Source organism: Oryctolagus cuniculus, chromosome 6, assembly GCF_051225735.1.
Source record: "Oryctolagus cuniculus isolate XC-2025 breed Fujian yellow rabbit chromosome 6, ASM5122573v1, whole genome shotgun sequence".
NCBI classification, from domain to species: Eukaryota; Metazoa; Chordata; class Mammalia; order Lagomorpha; family Leporidae; genus Oryctolagus; species Oryctolagus cuniculus.
The window spans coordinates 47,531,751-47,551,519 of NC_142872.1; the positions used below are offsets into that span (position 1 = coordinate 47,531,751).

The window sequence follows — 19,769 nt, forward strand, 5'->3', positions numbered from 1 at the left end:
GTGACTGCTTGGCTTTCCAACCTTCAGAGCTGAAAGGAACATCAAGGAAGAAGAAACCTGGGAGTGCATGTTTATCAAAGAACTTTCAAGTTGTATAGTTGTGTCTACTCCTTGCTCAAGATCATATGGTCCCCAGCCGGCGCCGCGGCTCACTAGGCTAATCCTCCGCCTAGCGGCGCCGGCACACCGGGTTCTAGTCCCAGTCGGGGCGCCGGATTCTGTCCCGGTTGCCCCTCTTCCAGGCCAGCTCTCTGCTGTGGCCAGGGAGTGCAGTGGAGGATGGCCCAGGTGCTTGGGCCCTGCACCCCATGGGAGGCCAGGAAAAGCACCTGGCTCCTGGCTCCTGGCTCCTGCCATCGGATCAGTGCGGTGCGCCGGCCGCAGCAAGCCGGCCGCGGCGGCCATTGGAGGGTGAACCAATGGCAAAGGAAGACCATTCTCTCTCTCTCTCTCTCTCACTGTCCACTCTGCCTGTCAAAAAAAAAAAAAAAATCATATGGTCCCAGAAAGGTTTGGTCATGCCTGGGGCCAGGGCCTGTGATTTCCAGGTCTGAGATTTTTTTTCCTGGGACACTTGATGCATTTCATGGTGGGTAGATTTACAGTACAAAGACTGTTCTGGGGGAATGCCTTTAAAAAATGGAAACTCCCCTTTATATGTACTGGAATCAGTCAAATGCTAAAGACCATGGCAGAAAAACACTGGGCATAGTGGAAGCCAGAACATCAGAGCTCTGCCTGAGGCTGGCCGGAAGCTTTGGGAAAGGTCCAGGTCTCTGCGTTTATGAAATGTGATTTTTCTTGATTAGCATTGTGCATTAAGTGCTTTGGTATCTCTAGGTAAAAGATCTTGTAGGAGGACAAATAGTTATTAACTAACCATGTGCTGTCAGGTGTGGGTTTCTAATGCAAGATGATACATTTCAAACTTAGAGTAGGATGACAGAAACCTCCCTCCATTCTTCCAGGTGAGGAGCAGAGCAGAATAAGGGCAACAAAAGGACTCTTGAAATCAGGACCTTTTATAGTTACCCTGCCATGGCAGGGAAGCTCAGATGTGTTCAGTTGGATTTTCAGGAAGGCAGGGAAACAGACTCCTTTCTCTGGATCCCACCACTTGTTCTTCCACAGAGGGCATCCAAGGGGAATATGCTAGCCTTGCCCATTTTGTAAGCCAAAGTTGACCCCTTTGCTTCTGTGTGGAGTCTTCCTGGATGACTTCAGGTTGTCTGTATACTTCTCTTTTGTTCTTACCCCAGGGAACCATATATAGCAAACATTTAGCATTTAATGGTATTGAAATGAACTCCTCATCCTTGTCTTGCAAGCAGGGCTAGAGTGGGCACTGTTTGGGGAGACAGTATGAGGTTTATTGAAACTCTCAACCCCCAAGGACTAGCACATGTCTGGACATGTGGCGAATCTTGAATAAATGCTAAGGTTGGACCTAGTAGATAGAATACCCAGGGCTTTTCCAGCCTAGAATTCTATTTTGCAATGCTGGGGAGACCATTAGAGTTGATTCCAGAACAGAAGGTGGAAGAAACAAGAGCACCCAACCCTTAACAAGAGCATAGTGTGGTTCAGTGGCCTTGCAAACAGTTCTCATTGGTCAGATTGCAAGGACATTCTCCAAGCTCAGCAAGACAGCAAGACATTGACTTTGTAAACAGTATAAAGTCAAAGAGTTACTCTGAGAAACTGGAAATGAAATGGCTTCAAGGAGGGGAGAATTCTTAAATGATAGGGAAGAAAATGCACCCCTTGTAGTCTTGGAAACAGAATACTTGAGTCATTTGGGAGAGGCCAAAATATGATTGCAAAAAAAATTTTTATTAGTTTGGTCTTGGAATACAAAAATAAATAAATAAATAAATAAACACACAGATAACAGATATAATCACTTTCTAGGAAGCATATTCATTACTTAAAAATAGCACCTTTGTGGAGCATTACTTTCTGGTCACGTTGGATTCAAGTTCATTCGTGTTGATGAGGAGAGATTCTAGATCATTTCCTCTGTATCTGTGTGCCTTTTTTGCGTGGTCATTTAGAAGCCACCTGCAATTCTGACAATCTTGTGTCCTTAGCAATTACTACACTTTTCCTCCCTCTTGAACTCTAAGGTCTTTTTTTCTTCTGAGCACTCATGCTGCCACCCTCCTGCGCCTCAGAGAGGTGAGGCATGGACCGCTAGGGATGCTGAAGCTGAATTGCAATTTCAGTTTTTTTTTTTTTTTTTTTTTTTTTAGCTCATTTTAAAAGTCAGGCATCCAAAGACCAAAACTGCTTGGAAGCATAGGTGACCCTGAATTGTTTGCTTGATCAATACCCCTGCAAGGATGACTTCATGGATATGGGAAATAGCATCATCTTATCCATGTTCCCTTCAGCAGATCTGAGGCTTCATTCACCATTTAAATCTCTTGTGTTCTCATCCATCACAGATATACAGTGTCCTGGCATCAGAACATCATGTTCTTACTAATTGTCATAAAACCAATGTACTTTCAGGCTTGCTTGAAAAGTCATCGGTATAAATAACACTGAAGTTCACATTTTACAAAATAGAGCCTGATCCTTATGGATCAGGTCATGAGACTGAAACATTCAAAACATCCTGGCACACACACCTTAAATAATAGTAACAAATTAATAAATACATAAATTATTTAAATATTTAAATAGCATTAAGGTTAGTGGCAATTTGAAAACTAGAAAATCTATGAATAAATTAGGTGATTGTTTCAGTGGACATTTAGCATCTAAATATAAAAATATAGCAAATATATCACTATGATCCAAAAATTTTTTTAGAAAAACAAAATAAGTGGAAAATAGTTTTTTAGTCTATTCCATCATGTCTTTAAAATTTTGTCTAATAACATCTTCCACTTCTCCTCCAAAGCTACATTCTGGCATTGGAATCTGAAAAAGAAGGCCAAAAGTACATAAGGATTAGAAATGTAGCATCAAAAGCTTATTAGAATTCTGTATGGGAAGGGCCAGCTCTTCCTCATGTGGCCTAGAATATGGTTGGTACCATGCTTGCCAGAGGCTCTCTCTCTCTCTCTCTTTTTAAAAAAGATTTATTTATTTAAAAGTCAGAATTACACAGAGAGGGAAGGAGAGGCAGAGAGAGAGAGAAAAAAAAAAGGTCTTCCATCTGTTGGTTCACTCCCCAATTGGCCACAATGGCTGGAGATATGCTGATCTGAAGCTAGGATCCAGGAGCTTCTTCTGGGTCCCCATGTGGGTACAGGGGCCCAAGGACTTGGGCCATCTTCTGCTTTCCCAGGCCATAGCAGAGAGCTGGATCGGAAGTGGAGCAGCCAGGACTTGAACTGGCACCCATGTGGGATGCCGGCACTGCAGGCGGTGGCTTTACCTGCTACGCCACAGCACCAGCCCTCAGAGGCTCTCTTGAGAGTTCTTAAAAGAATATCTGGTTTTGTGCTCCCTTCGGCAGCACATATACTAAAAAGAATATCTGGTTTCATTATTACCCAAGGATGTCCCAGTGCTCTCAGAACAAGTTCTGACTCTGGGAAGCAGGCATGTCCTCCTTGCTCTAACTCCTGCTACCTTTCTCTCCTTTCTTTGCCTTTTCTTCTAGGAGGGCAGGCCCATGCCTGTTTTCTTTACTGCAATTGTCCCCTTGGGGCCGGCGCTGAGGCGTATTGGGTGAGGCCTCCGCCTGCAGTGTCGGCATCCCATGTGGGCGCCAGTTCGAGTCCCCGGCTGCTCCACTTCCAGTTCGGCTCAATGCTGTGGCTTGGGAAAGCAGAGGAAGATGGCCCAAGTCCCTGGGCCCCTAACACATGTGGGAGACCCGGAAGAAGCTCCTGGCTCCTGGCTTCAGATTGACCCAGCTCCAGCTCCAGTCATTGCAGCCACCTGGGGAGTGAACCACTGGATGGAAGACCTCTCTCCCTCTCTCTGCCTCTCTGTAACTCTGTCTTTCAAATAAATCAATTAAATATAAAAAAAAAATAGTCCCCTGCCCAGCACAATGCCTGATATAACATAAACATCAAATATCCATTAACAAGTAAATGTTAGCTTGTGACTCTGGGTTCCATGTGCCAGGTACCCCCTTCTCCCCTTTCCTCTCCTGCACAGTGCCTCCCACCCCAAAGCCTTGTTCCCAGGCACAGCACCTGGGGATACTCTGCTCACCTAATTGCAGGACACAAATGCCCATTCGCTCCAAGATGAGCTATAGTAGCGGTCCCGGGCTTGCACACGAATCTTGGCATCCTTGTGGCACATGACTGTGGCCGAAGTCTTGTCCACACAGAGTCTATCTTTCTGCAAGGAGAAGGGAATTCTGTGAAGACCCATTGGCAATGCAGTGACAAGACAGGCTGAGCATATTTCTGCAAAGTACAACCTCCCCTAAAAAGCACATCTCAGCCTTAAGACACTCTGTTTGCAATTCCCAAGAGGCATGCAAAGAACTGGCACCACCTACTGGAAGAAGCTCTAAGCACAGATTTGCTTGTCTACTTCATAAGCCCCAAAGAAACAATCGTTTGGTCCACTTTTCATCCTTGTAGCCCTTGCCGTAGAGCCCCAGGACTAAGCTGATGGAGCGACTGACGCAGATTAGTCATGGCTGTCACCTGGACATCCAGAAATACTATACCCTGACCTTTCATCAAATAACTTGGCCTTCAAATCCTGGTACTGGTACTAAATAGCTATGTAACCTTAGGGAAATAGCTTAGGCTCTCTGGATCTGTTTTTTTCATTTGTAAATAGGAATAATAACTATCTCATTGATATGTTTAAGTCAAAGGCGATGATCATATAAAACTCTTAGCAAGTGTAACACATTAGAAAACACACAGTATTACCAACTAATGATATGTATCTTAAATAGGGAAGATATTTACCAAGACTTTAAATAATATTAAAATAAAATTTATCCCAGAATACCTCCCCCATCCCCTAAATTCTTTTCAGTGAGGGACTGAGTCACTGAGTTTTGAGTCATGTCCAGTGATTTTAAAAGTGGGGTTTGAAGCTGCTGCTGTGGCTTAGCAGGTAAAGCTGCTACTTGCAGTGCCAGCATCCCATGTGGGCACCAGTTTGAGTCCTGGCTGCTCTACTTCCGATGCAGCTCTCTGCTATGGCTGGGAAAACAGTGGAAGATGGCCCAAGTTCTTGGGCCCTTGCACCTGCGTGGGAAGTCCCAGAGGAAGCTCCTGGCTCCTGGCTTCGGATTGGTACAGGTCTGGCCATTTCGGCCAACTGGGGAGTGATCCAGCAGATGGAAGAACTCTCTCTCTCTCTCTGCCTCCCCTTTTCTTCCTGTGTAATTCTGACTTTCAAATAAATAAATAAATTTTAAAAAGAAGTGAGGTTCAATGCGGCTGGACCTCCATAAAAGTGCTCTGGACACTTGCAGGAGGAAAGGGATTCTGATGCTCAGGTGGGAAAGTTGGAAAGCCATCATGTTAACTTACAGAAGTGCAGACATCCTCTTAAAAGAATTTCACAATATCTGGAACAGTTGGGAGTTACCCATTTTGCAGGAGGTTTATCATGAATGTTCTGTCTGTCATTGTGTTTACTTAGTTAAAAACAATAATTTTAGGCTCCCGGAGCCCAGGTCTCCTGTATCAGGACCAGTTCTGAGTGCAAGGATTAATGGTCAACCATGCCAGAGCAGTGGGTGTTTGGGTACATGGGCTTTATATCTGGCAGGCTGAGTTGGACCTTAGGCAAATCACTTCGCCTCTCTGAACTTCAGTGGCTTTACTTGTGAAGATATGATGACAATACTATCTTTTCTCCTAGGATTAATTACATGGGTTAAGTGTTGGAAAACCACTAGCATAATTCCAGGAACATAGCAAGTGCTAAAACAAAGGTGCTGTTACTGTCATTCTTCATCATCTTCCTGGTGTGGACTTTCAGAGACTTGCTCACAGGACATGCTGAACCCAGACCGTACCTTACCTTTTCTTTCTTGTTCTTGTTCTGCACCTGAACACAGAATGTCAGGGAGAAGTATGAGTGTGGGGTACTCCAGGTATCAGGGTACTCCCAGCTGACCTCCACATGCCGGGAATTCTTCAATGGCTTCATCTGCAGGTTTTGGGGTGGATCAGGTTTGACTATGGAAGAGGAGAAACACCCTTTATTTTCCTGGTGGGCCTTTGGAGATAGATGGTTTGACTTCTGAGCCCACTGACACTTTGGCCCGTTGTGAGTCCCTGGATAGCTACTTAACTTCTCTGAGCACATGGCTGGCATGTGTGAGGCACCTGTGTTGCAGATGTTCATGACAGTGCCCATGAAAGCAGTTGTCATCAACGTTCACATCCTTGGTTGAAGAACCTTAGAGAAGCTCAGAGTTCCTCCTATCACTGCCTAACCCAATGGGATCTGGGAGTTGGAGCCCCTTTGCCTGGAGGTTAGAAGAAATTCCCTGAGACAACAACAAGGCTCTCATGTCTGACCTCAGTGAAGGACCACTCTCTGTGCTCAGTCCCTCTCTTTGCACCCAGTGCAGATCTGAGCTGAAGCGTTTTCTGAGGATGAGAGGAGAGCTTTTCTACTCACTGCCTTTTCTTTAGTATTTCTGTGGTTTGTGGCATTGACTTCTCTTGTAGTGGCTAATATAAATGGTCTCTGTGCTCAGTCATTTATCCAGTAGATAATTACATACACCCGTCATGTGCCAGCTGTTGGAGTGGGCAGAGAGGATCCCACACTGAGTATCACAGACCCCATCCCCAGGCAGGGTGTCTTCTAGACAAGGGGAGGACAGACATCCTGTGACTCATTTTGGGGTTCTGTTGGCCAGCTCTCCTTCTCACAAAAGCCATGGCTCTGTTCTTCATACTTGACATCTTCTTGGAGGGGCTCTTCCCCTTCCACTCTCTATGAATCAGACCTCCTTGACTAACCCACCAAGTACAAACACCCCATAAATTCTAGGGCAAGTTTTGTGGTTCTATCACAATTTATCATGATGCTTTTTCAATGGACAAAAGGCAGGAAATAATAAATGGTGAAATCTTTGCTAACTACAAAAAACACATGTCCATTTTTGAAGGGCTTATAGAAATATACCCTCCCATATATATATATATATATATATATATATATATATATGATAGAAGAGACCAAATTATATTAAAAGGGAAGCCGGGTTCTGAATGTAAATATTATGGATGAGCGACTCTTGGATTCATCATGGAAGCTGCATGGGTGGTAGAACAGAAGTGCTGGAAACAGTCTGCTGTTTCTGGTGGGGGCAGATTGGGATCTGAAATGCCAACAATGAGATCTGAGATCTGGGGCAAGTTGCTCAAGCTTTCTAAAACTCAATTCCCTCCTCTCTGAAATGCCAATACTAGTATCTATAACACATTTGCGGTGGGGGGGGTACAGAATAAAAGAGATAATGCATGTAAACCCCTTACCCTGGTGCATGGGACATGGTGACCCTATAACAAATTGCATCTTCCTTTAGGAAGCACCAGTAATCAACCCCAACTCACTGATGTCTCTGATGAAGAAGCTGCTGGTGTAGTTTTCATATTTGAGCTTGTGAATAGCATCCAGCATCACCTCAAGGTGCAGGCTCTCTTCAGCAGCAGGACAGGCATTGTCTTCCTGACACTCCACTGAGTACTTATACTCCGTGTGGTTCACACTGACTCTCTCTGGTACTCCACATGTCACTCCTTGGGGGTCAGAAGAGCTGAAATCAAAGACAGAAATTATCCTGTTATACACTAACGGGAGCATTCTCAGGACTGTAGCCAGTGAGACAGATAAGGCCTGTAGAACCTAATTTTTCCGGCTGGGGCGTAAGAAACTGCCTTCCTCAGGAGAACAAGCTCAGCTTCAAGAGAGAGCAAAAATGTTTAGGAAAGCCACACTTTCATACCTCTTTCATAAATGAATCTGGATTTTTGTTTTTAGATCCAGATTCCCTGATTAAATCTCCTTATTCAAATTTTAAATTCATATTTCCTGTTTTAATAAAAATCAGCACATACTAGTTATAAAAAATTAGAATGATATAGATGTGCATAAAAAACCATGTGTTGGCCTTCTTCATGGCCTTTTATTTATTTATATATATATTTTTTGACAGGCAGAGTGGACAGTGAGAGAGAGAGAGACAGAGAGAAAGGTCTTCCTTTGCCATTGGTTCACCCTCCAATGGCCGCTGCGGCCGGCGCACCCTGCTGATCTGAAGGCAGGAGCCAGGTGCTTATCCTGGTCTCCCATGCGGGTGCAGGGCCCAAGCACTTGGGTCATCCTCCACTGCACTCCCGGGCCACAGCAGAGAGCTGGCCTGGAAGAGGGGCAACCAGGACAGAATCCGGTGCCCCGACTGGGACTAGAACCCGGTGTGCCGGCGCTGCAGGCAGAGGATTAGCCTATTGAGCCACGATGCCGGCCCTTCATGGCCTTTTAACCCTAACTTTACTTCCAGATGCAACCACTACTCATAGCTGTTGCAGTCTTACTTTTTTCAGTATTCAAGACATCATATGTCTACATGTATAATGCATATATATTTTTAATCTTTACATACACAGAAAAATTTTATTTTTTAGAAAACAGGGTCAAATTATAACCATAAGGTTTTGTACTCATCTTTTCTCCAACTGGACATATTATGGGGGGCCAGGCTGTCCATGACAGAACAGAGTTTGGGTTATTCATTTTAATGACTGTACATTAAGCCAGAGCACCGTAAGCCATGATTTATTTAATCATTCTTCTACCGATTACCAAACACATCACCATGAACACATACACCTATGTCTTTGCACTTGTTTAAGCATCTCTTAAGTATTGTCATCTTCAAGATGAGAAAGTGAGGCCACAGAGCTTAATTTACTCAGTCACAGAATGGTGAAGCAAGGTTGGTCACCGAGGGTTTGCTCCATCATCCCACAGTGCTTGGGAGTGCTTAGGAACTTAGATGATGCTGAAAATCAGTCCCACAGGGGGCTAACAGATAGATTCTAGATCAATGGAAGTTGGTCTCTTAGGGGAAGTCCAAATATGCCAGACAAATTGAGAACTTGGTGTCAGTAGAAGACAAAGGAGTTGAGGTGGCCCTGGAAAAATTTCAGGAAGCCTCCCAGAGCTTCTGGAGCCCATTCCAGGGCCTCCAAGATCTACGCCTTGGAGTTTTTCTTTCTGTTTTCAACTCATAGTGCAATTTTGTCAAGTTATTTGCAACTTTGACTTCTCCTTTTTATCCCTCCCATGGTATTATGGGTTTCAATCAAGCATTGTTAGGCATTTTGGATGAATGGGTCCAAACATGGCAGCGACTATTCTCAGCCCCTGATGATACCCTGTTCCAGTACATACATTGGTTCAGGAGATTGGCTTAAATCTCTGCACTCCAAGTCTCTCCAACTTTAGGCACAAGGCAAGCATTGAGAAATCTAGGTTTGACTAGCTTTCCCCCTCATAATTAACCAATAGGCCACTTATAGGCTACCCCTTTTTTCTATTGAAATAGTTCTACCAAAATGCTGAAAACCTGGACTGGTTTTACTTACCCTCTGTTGCTTTTGACACTGAATTTCACGTCCCTACTGATTGCCGTCAGCCACCAACAGGTGAAATGTCCAGAATAATTCTTTGCCTCGCATTTTAGAAAGGTCTTACTTTTAGGTTCTGGAATTTAAAAAGAACAAAAATTCAATATTTAGGTGTTTACTTTTAGAAAGATTTTGCTAATGATTAACTACAGGCCACCAGTGGTACAAGGGTGATGTTCCCTCCATTTATTTCTTTGGAAAATGCCTCTGCTACCCTGGCAGGTACATACTATAAACCCAACATGTTAGAGTTATTCGTGTTTTCCCAGGCTGTCACCCTAGTGCAGAGTTTTGTACTATACATGTTGATTAACCTCCATTAGCCATCCAATAATATGGAAATAATTTTTAAAATTCTCTGACTATGAAACAAAAAGAGATTTTTTATGATTGATAACTCAAAGTGTCCAGGGAAAAAAGGAAAATGGAGCTTTGCAGGGTCATGTCAGTAAGGGACTTGATGCTAATTCATCAATAGCACTAGTCATGTCTTGCCTCTTCAGTTTTTTATTTTTGTATATATAGACCTACCTTTCTGGTCCTTCAAAATATCAGTAGACCAAATTCCATCTTCCTTTTTGTGAAGCAACACTTTTGAATGGCCCAGAACCTTGTCTCCTTTGTGGCAGGTGTATTGGCCAGCATCTCCAAACTCTTTGACTAGGATGGTCAGGGTTTTGCCAGATCCTAAGACCTTATTGCTCTGTTCTGAAGTCCAGGTAATGCCATCTTCTTCGGAGGTGTCGCAGGTGAGGACCACTGTTTCTCCTGGGGCATCAGGGTACCAATCTAACTCTACAACATAAACTGGACAGCACCAGAAATAGAGAACCAGATTGTAAGCTCCATGCACTCTGGAACTGTATTTTATTCACTGGCTGGGCATCCCACTACTTAAATACCACCTTGCTCATAAGAAGGGTTTGACATATGTTTGCTGAGATTGTCCCCCAAGTGCTTTTTACCTCTCATCTTTGTCACCCATTTACATTTATAAATCCCATAGTTATAAATCTCATAATATAATGTGAGAACTTTATCTTCTACAATGTTTTATATTTGGTGTCAATAACAAAAGCCACCATTTACAAGACATTTAATGGCATGGGCTAAGCCCTGTTTTGGATCAGGGTTGTGCAACAGAAAAGCAAAGAGTTCTATAGCTGCCACTGACTTTATTAACTAGGAGGCTGCCCGTAGTAACTGACTTCTGATTAGCTGTCAGAAGGGGAAGAGCTTGATACACCAAAAAATGAAAACAGCATAGGATTCTTTACAAAGGTCTGGTTGAGATAAACTTGCTGTACAATGTCACCTCATAGGCAGAGAAATGAAGGGAATAAAGCAAGGATTTGGTGGAATAGCACAGATCGAAAGCATAGGATCTCAGGAAAGACTGACTAGGACTGAAATCTTGTCTCTGCTTACTGGCTGGGGATTTGGAGCAAGGTGCATGATCATCATGAGCCCCAGTTTCCTCATCTGTGAGATCATAATAATATCTATGCTATAGTTTTCAATATGAGAGTTAAAGGGAAAAAGCACATGAAGGACTTTGTACAATGTCTCTCACATTGTAAACTCTCTTAGTTATGACTGCTGTACATAGACCAAAGAGACAGCTGGCTGTAGTTAGAAACTCCTTTACAATTTTCCTTGAGTATTAATGATTTAGTTCCTTCTACACATAACTCAGCAATGGAGATTTTAATTGTTTCTGGTTTGTTTATTTGCTTTTAGCTATCTTATACTCTTAGGAGACAGTCTAGGGGATTTAGTGTTCATATTCATAGAGTAAGGGTACTGAAGCCAAGAGGCTGAGTACAATCACATCAAGTTTGAAACTCAGGAGCTTTGATTCAAACCTTGTATCTTTAAGGCTTTGCAATGCATATCTAATGCCAATATCTAAACTAGCACTTGAGGAATGGCTTAGTCTATCATCTCAAAGAGCAGGTCACATGAAAACTTCTTCATTTGTTTAGCCATAGCATCAGTGATTAATTGAAAAGGACAGTTGAGTGCATTTTCTCTCTAACCACTAATATAGCATCACCTGGAATCTGCCAGGAATGCAACTCTTAGTTGCTGACTCAGAAACTTTGGAATGGGTCCAGGGATCCATTTTTTTAATCTCTCCAGATGTTTTTGCTCAATCTGGAGAACCAGGATTTTAGAGTGACATAGGTCTGGATTTAGAGTCTGTTCCAGTCCTTATACTAGCCTTGTGGCTTTGGGCACAGCATTAAACTACTTGAAGCTTTATTGTCATGATATTTATTAAAAGAAAAATACTCATACTTGTTTTAGAAGGTCAAATGTGGATTATGCAAGCTAATTAATATAAGAGCTTAGCCCATGCCATTAAATGTCTTGTAAATGGTGGCTTTTGTTATTGACACCAAATATAAAACATTGTAGAAGATAAAGTTCTCACATTATATTATGAGATTTATAACTATGGGATTTATAAATGTAAATGGGTGACAAAGATGAGAGGTAAAAAGCACTTGGGGGACAATCCCAGAAATGATCAACTGTGCTGACATGTGACACCTTTTGTTGTCTCTAGTTCTTTTTTATCCACAAGGAGACTGAACAACATGGTTATTTTCCTGCCACAACTAAGACTGGAAGACATAGGAGACCTTTGTCCAAGGGCCGGGGCAGAAGTCCCAAGAGGAAAGCTGGGGAGGTGCACCTAGAACCTAATGCTTGGCTTCTTTCCATATCTCCTGTCACAAGGCACAGGCCCTCTTGTTTACCACATTGACTTTCTGGAATTTATGTAGTTTACCAACTCAGAAATAATTAAAGGGTTAAACATGCAAAGGCTAAGGTCCCTTAACTCACTCAAAATCCCATGGTTGGAAGGGATCTGGCTTAATCAACCAGCCTAGGTTTTTACTTAAGTAACTTAAGTTAAAACTTAAGTTTTAACTCCCAAAACTCACATAGGAGTGGGGAGTTGGGTGGATGGTTTGTTGTCTTCCTCAAATTCTTAAGAATGAAGGAATGATCCCAAATTTCTTTCAGGTACTCATTTCAGTATTATACTTTCCTGACTTAAAAGATTATCTCTGATCATCAGCTGAAGTATGTTCATCTTTAACTTAAGCCTATTTCGTTTTGCTCTGCTCACTAAGGATAGGACATAATTGCTTATGTACTTTCTATAAAATCTTAAAATAATTACGTACATATGCTTTGGAGTGAGACTAAATTGAGATCCCCGTTCCTTACAAGGTATGTGACACTGGGCAAGATACCTAATCTGTTAGCCTCAATTTTTAACATCTGTAAAAAGGGTTACAGCTAGTCCCTGATTCATATGATTGTTGTGAGAATAAATGACCCAATACTAAGCTCAATAAATATAAGCTGGTATTATTACTATTACTATTATTGTTATATAACTGGAGACTGCAATTGCCCACTTCATTCTATTGGCTTTTATGAGAAACATCTAGGGGTCTTTCAAGTGTAATCAACAATCTGTGAATACAAATTTACTGACTGTGAGACACCAGAAAGATAGAGGGAACCACTTATTCTATGAGGGATTTTCAGAAAGTTCATGAAAATGTTTATCATGAAAAAGCTATGCATGGATTTCAAAAAACTTTTAGTACCAAAATAAATATTTTTAAGAACCATTTTTCATGTTTTGTAAGTATCCTCATACTAGTACTTATTGTACTAATCTACTAGTAATTTTTATTGATCAATGAGATAATAAAAATTTGGAGACATAATTTTCAACAACCCAAACAGTAATGCTTGCTATCACTTATTTTCACTTTACCATCTCTTCATATCTTTTATATTCATTAACATATTTATTAACTCATGTGGGAGGTGTCCCTTTGTAATACCCAGTTAACAGTTGAGGAAACTCAGGCTCAGGGGTGATCTGGCTCACATAACCCGTAACCCATAACCCATAACCAGTAGTTGAAGGGACCAAGATTTGGACCCAGGTTAGTGTGAGTCCAAATCCTATGCTTTCTCCAAAGTCCCACGTCAGAGGAAGTCATCAGAGGAACAGCAGTGGGGGAGATACAGTGTGGTGGAGTGCAAGATGATAGAAAATTGTTCTTATACTTTTCAAGTCTGCCACTTTGGAATTTAATCATATGAATAGCTAGCTTCTGGTAATCCTGGCAAAGTCTGTATCTCTTCTCTCACCACATTCCACAGAGAGCTCTCTTTCTGGTATCCAGTGTGAAAACCACATAATACAGATGACCTCAAAGTCAAAGAAGGAAGTGTGACCTTGCATTTACCCAGAATGTTGGCTCCTTACTCTGAGGATCCTATGTATGGATGCCCATTTCAGTCTGATTTCCCAAAAGTGCCTGAAAATCTAATTTAGAATCTGGAGCTTCATAGAGAATAAGACAAGCTACTTACCATCTTTCTCCAGTTCCCATATGGCCACGAGGGGAGATGCCAGCAAGACCAGGGCAAACCAGAAGGTGACCAACTGCCAATGACACATCTATAAGGAAGGGGAGAAACAGGAGAAAGAGGAGGGAAGGAAGGGGAAGAAAAAGAGAAGAGTTCATGTCAGCAATTATGCAGCTATCTTAGGGAATCATAAATGCATCCTATCTACGTTGTTCTAAATCTTGATTTTCATCTTTCTTTTATACACTGTTAGGCAATTAGTAAGTGAATTATAGGAGCTGTATGCCAGTCTCTGTGTATGAACATCTCTAATTAAAGAGCCACAAGCTACCTGTAGCTGAAAGACACCCTAGACCAACTTTCTGATATAATCCTCTTATTTTTAAGATGAGAAGCCTAAAACTTAGAGATGAAACATGGCTTCTCAGGGTCTTTGTAAAGGGGTAGCTTAGAATAAAAGGTTTTACCTGGATTTTGTACTATAGGGCCAAATGCTTTCCTTCAATAAAGATTTGTTGTCAGTATGCTAAGTGATTCCTCTCCACTTAGGGAAATAGGCCACACCCTTGTGTCGCTGTAACATAATGCAGTATGTATCAGGACATTCAGGGCTGATGAACTTGGGATAGGGGCTAGGAAGTTAAGATGGAGGTGAACTTTCAAGTTCCAGCAAGAACTCAGCCACCAGTTCTTGTTGTGGAAGCTTAGTTTCTCTTGTTTAGACAGCAACTGCTCCAAGTTAAAAAATTACTCCCTCCCACATAATGTAACCCACATAATGTAACATAATGGTTCTCAAATTTGAGCATATGTCAGAATACTGGGAAACCTTACTGAAACAGGCTAAGTCTCAGCTCCAGAGTGTCTGATTCAGCTTGTCTTGGGTGAGGCCTAAGCATTTGCATTTAAAAATTTCCAGGTGAAGCTGATGATGCTGATACAGGGATTGCACTTTGAGAACCACTTTAAAACTCATGTTCAGTACCCAGAACTCTTGAAACTGAAAGTGTTCTTTGGAAGAAGACCATAAATATTCATATAGTTACCATGAAATAATGAAATGCATAATTTCTTGATAAATAACCACCATCTTATACTGACACTCCGTTTAGTTTCAGAGTACATGAGAATTTTTAGATTGAAAGTTATACCTCACTTATGAATTAGGTAGAGATTATAATCATTTAATTTCATTCTGAGACACCTCCTCCCATCTTGAAGAGACCAGTGTTCTAAAGGACCATGGTTTTGCAGGTCCTTGGTCTAAGTAACCTGAAGAACATGGCCCAGAGGAAGGCATTTGGCACAGTAGTTATGATATTTGGATCACCAGCATCCCATTTCAGAGTGTCTGGGTTTGAATCCCTGCTCCACTTCGATTCCAGCTTCTTGCTAATATGCACTCTGTGAGGCAGCAAGTAATGACTCAAGTAAGTGGGTCCCTGATACCCATGAGAAAGACCTGGGTTGAGTTCTGGGCTCCTGACTTTGGACTGGCCCAGCCATGGCTATTGATGGCTGTTGTGGGCCTTTGAGGAGTGAAATAGATGCTAAAAGATCTCTGTTGATCTCTCTGTCTCTCTTTCAAATAAAATAAATGAATAAATAAAATAATAATAGAAAAAGAGTAAGACTCAAACAATTCAACTAAATACCTTAAAAATGCGCATCCTTTGGTTGGGGTTACTGAGTAATAACAAACCACATTGTTATCAGAATTTCTGTTAACCCCCAGGGGGCCTTGCTATATATTTTATTCTCTTATGTTGTAAAGCTTGTAAATAGCAGGGACAGGACCAGAAGTCAGGAATTCTTGTACACAGCTCAGTGCCCTTGTCACTGCTGCATGGAGATTTAGGGACATACTTATTAATTCAGTCCAGGTTATGACTAAAGCAAAGAACTAGTTGGCAAAGAACATTGGTTAGTACATTAACAGGCTTGGAATCAAGGAGACCTGGGCTAGAATTCTGGTTCTACCTCTAATTTGTTCTATGTTGTTGGCCAAGTTACTTTCTGAGCTTCATAATAGACATAATATTCATTTGAAAGCATTTTTGGGAGTTGCAATGAGATGGTGTATTATAGAAGGCAACCACTAACATATTAACTTGTGCTTAGAGGAAGAGATAAGGGGAAAAATGGGACAACTCTCTGTTTTGTTTACATTGGATTGTCAAAAACATTGTACCAGGCTGTAGGGAAATACCCAGAGAAGTACTGCAATTAGGTGGGCCTTTAAAACCCAGAAGTCGGCACTCTGGGAATGGAAACAAGAGGATTCCTGGCATCTGCTGCTGATTCCTTTACTCTGTTATAATGCTGGGGCTTCCCCTTCAGCTATATGCTTAGCACTTCCTCTCTGGGCCTCAGGTGCATTTGAGAATTTCAGGTGAACTGTACTTCAGGACCAAGGGAGCATTGGCCACGGTTCTAAGAAACAACTCCGATTTGATTATCATCTACATTTTAAACCCTGGAACACTGGCAATGAGACAAGAGGTTGATAAAGTGACCACCTTAAAAAAAGCCTAGAGAAGGCAAAAAGGGATCAAGATGTGATCACTTCTCTACTCTGGCTGATCAGCTGTGAGAGCTGTAACCTTCACTCACATTTCCTCGGCATGGTAAGTTTGAGAGTCTTGAGGATTAAACACCCCTCCCCTGCAATTTGATAGATTTTCTACTCTTGAAACTCTTGCGTGAGGGATGATGGCACTCCTGCTTCCAGGAGTATGCTAGAGCTCTCTAACACCAGTGCCAACACAGGCAAACTGGTACACTTGGTGGCATCTATTTTTCAAGTTTTATTTTGTTACTTTTTAAATAGAAAAAGAAAATCTACTAGAAAATAAAAAAATATATAATCCATGGATGGCACATGCAAAGGACTACAGCTCCAGAGCCAGGCAGACCTCCAGAACTGGCTCTGCCATTTGCTAGTTATATGACCCTGGGCAAGTCAGTTGACCTCTTTAAGCTTCAGACTATTAGTCTGTAAAATGGGCATCCTGTTGTGGTGAGGAGGTAATGAAATAATTCATGTAAAGTCTCCAGCATGGTGCTCGGCTGAAATCAAGATTCCCAACTATTTATTTTCCTTCTTCCACAGCACTTGCTATAATGGCAAAAGCAGCCACTCACTTAATGTTTGCTTTCCCTGCCACACTAAGCTCTCTTATGGTAGGGAACCTCAGAATTTAGGATAGAAGTATCCCATGAATTATTATTAGAATTGAATATATGGAAAAAATTAAATTTCAGGGCCCCATAAAATAAACTCTATGGTGTTACTCAAATTATAGTATCTTGAGAGCCCTTGTTTGAAAAAAAAAGTAGCAATCAGCTGGTATTTAGTAATCTTGTTAAGATGATATTTCAACCCAATTATGTTATTGCACACAATTTTACCTGGGCAAGTATGAGACACTGGTATAGTAAAGATTATCTTTTTCCTATTCTCGTAGATTTTAAGAAGTTTTCAGAAACTACTTTTAAACATTATAATAAATTCCCATTTTTTAAGTCAGAGCAAATTTAGTTAATCTGAAAGAAGTGGAAAATCCAGCTATTAATTGGTCGCTTTCACAACTGACTAGCAACTCCATTACAAATAATAGAGCAAGTATGGTCTGTAACATTCAGTTATAAGCATGCATTCAATTACTTTCACAAAGTTTTCAACACTAACGCAGATACCACTGACTTTATATAATACTTTAAATGATGAACATTAATATTTTAGGAGCACACTTTCATATAGGTACCACTTCAAAATAAGTCAGGTGCTGGCATTTGGTCTAGCAGATAAGATGCTGCTTGGGGCTCTTGCATCCCACATCGGAATGCTTTAAACTCTGGTTCCACTCGCCATCCTAGCTTCCTGTTAATGAGCACTCTGGGAGGCAGCAGGTAATGGCTCAAGTACTTGGGCTCTTGCCACCCAAGTGGGAGAACAGAATTGAGTTCTAGGCTTTGGCCTGGCTTAGCCTCAGCTTTTGTGGGTAACTGGGGAGTGAACCAGCTGATAGGAGCTCTGTCTGCCTTTCAAATAAAGAAATAAAAATTAAAATGAATTAAGACAAGACAGTCCTTTCTATAAAATGTACATGTAAGCATAGACCATGGTATGCAGTTGTTATTAGCTAACAGTTTCAATTGACACTTCACACACCAGCCCCCAAAGTACCAGGTTTCCAATAGTGTCCCAGCAGGTAAATCACCAGGGCTGCTTCAGGGAATCCACTTGCTCCACACTGCCAGGTGCAGGGGACACACACTGCTGGCGCCTCCTCCTGGACAGTCTGGGGGCCCATGGGAAGCAGGGGCTGGGGCTAGGGAAGCACTTACCTCACCTTTTGGCAGAGTGCAGGATCTGATGGGCCTGAACCAGTTGGTTCTTCTGATGCTGGTGCTCTTGCTGCTGGAGCTTATATACCCTACTCCTACCAAGCTTTCTGGTGGAAACTCAAACTAGAAACTGAATCGTTCCAAGTTGCAACATTGAAAACTACTCTCAAAACCTTCTGGGGGAATTTCAAGAAGTTCCTTTTTTTCTCTCTCTCTCTGTGTATCAGTAACACTGAGGAAGACATTAAAACTCCAGGTAATGAACCAAGAGGAAATGTCTTTGGGGTGGGGAAAAGGAAGGAGATGGGGTTGCTGATCTCTGTGGTTGACATCATGGCTGAGGCGCTTCAAGGCACCTTCGAGGCAGCCTCTCTGGTTTCCACAGCCTGGGGAAGAAGGAAGACCAAGGGAAGGTCATACAGGAGGCAGGGCTCACGGCAGGATGGAGCAACTCTATACTGGAAGGCCCAACAGCAAAACCCATGCAATGCAGGAAAATGGGGATGAGATGAAGGGCAGAGGGTTTAGCGCACCTGGGACGCCTTCCCCTGACATTGTTCACTGAACATTACGAGTTCAGAAATATAGCATCACCACTAGTTGTGGCTCCATGCAGCACACATCACACACACACACACACACACACACACACAAACATACATGCACCTCACACTCTGCAGGCACAAGCCTTGGGCTCCCAGACTGCATCTTCATTTCATTTACCCACAGATCTATGGTCCTGGGAGCTCTGCATAGATACACAGGGTTAGCAGAATCAAGACATTTCTCCCACTGAAAATAAAATTGTTAAGAAGTGTGCAAAGGTGTATGCTGGTATTAGTACAGGTACACAGAGTAGAGGCAGATGCAGGCAGTCCCCAGAGCCGCCAATAGAGGGCACCGCTGTGAGGCGCTCCCTGCACAGCTCCTGGTGTCCTGGATCCCCGGCCCGCCCGCAGATTTCTCTATCTCTGCCATTGGTCGCCGGCCCTCGTGGCGGGGAAGTTCCTAGGGCGGGGGCTGGGGCCGGTCGGGTTTCAGACGGGCCCAGATTTCAGGGCTGACTTCTCGCAGCCTCAGTTGAGGGGAAACGGGAAACCCGGGCGGGAGTGTTGGAGCTTCCCAGCCGCACGCTTCCTCTCTCCCGCTGTTGCCGGCCTGGAGGGCGGAGGCCCTAGGCTGGCAGTCACACTGGTTATCCGACCTGTGCTCAGAGGTTCTGCCCAATCTCCTCTGTCCTCTAAGCCTCCCAGGCTTCAAGTGACACTGCAGTTTCGTAAGTGTATGAAGCAGGCTGCGCCATAGCTGGGTGTAAGAAAGAGACTGTGTGTGTGTGTGTGTGTAGGCAACCCTTTCACAGTTTTGTTACTGTTGGGATAGCATTACGCAAACACACATGTTGAAATATGGAACAAC

At 42.6% G+C, this 19,769-nt stretch overlaps 1 protein-coding gene across 2 annotated transcripts; it reads right to left on the bottom strand.

Moving 5' to 3' along the window:
- Positions 1–1,844: 1,844 nt before the first annotated feature.
- On the bottom strand, positions 1,845–18,602 carry IL12B (interleukin 12B). Of its 2 annotated transcripts, none has more exons than XM_089335014.1 (8): positions 18,359–18,602; positions 14,007–14,094; positions 10,125–10,400; positions 9,552–9,669; positions 7,518–7,720; positions 5,968–6,125; positions 4,180–4,311; positions 1,845–2,928 (listed from the first exon to the last, which is right to left on the bottom strand). In XM_089335014.1, the coding sequence occupies exons 2-7, from the start codon at positions 14,092–14,094 to the stop codon at positions 4,180–4,182; spliced, it is 975 nt and encodes a 324-aa protein (XP_089191140.1). In that variant the 5' UTR covers positions 18,359–18,602; the 3' UTR covers positions 1,845–2,928. The 2 variants fall into 2 exon arrangements, with proteins under 2 accessions (XP_089191140.1, XP_002710393.1); XM_002710347.6 differs by having other exon boundaries at positions 18,354–18,602.
- Between the last annotated feature and the right edge of the window lie 1,167 nt (positions 18,603–19,769).

Coding starts and splice junctions, on each gene's coding strand:
- IL12B (XM_089335014.1), bottom strand. CDS start 14,094: ATGTGTCATTGGCAGTTGGTCACCTTCTGGTTTGCCCTGGTCTTGCTG. Junction 9,670..10,124: donor TATTTTGAAGGACCAGAAAG/GTAGGTCTATAT, acceptor TTTAAATTCCAG/AACCTAAAAGTAAGACCTTT. Junction 7,721..9,551: donor AGTGTCAAAAGCAACAGAGG/GTAAGTAAAACC, acceptor CTTTGATTTCAG/CTCTTCTGACCCCCAAGGAG.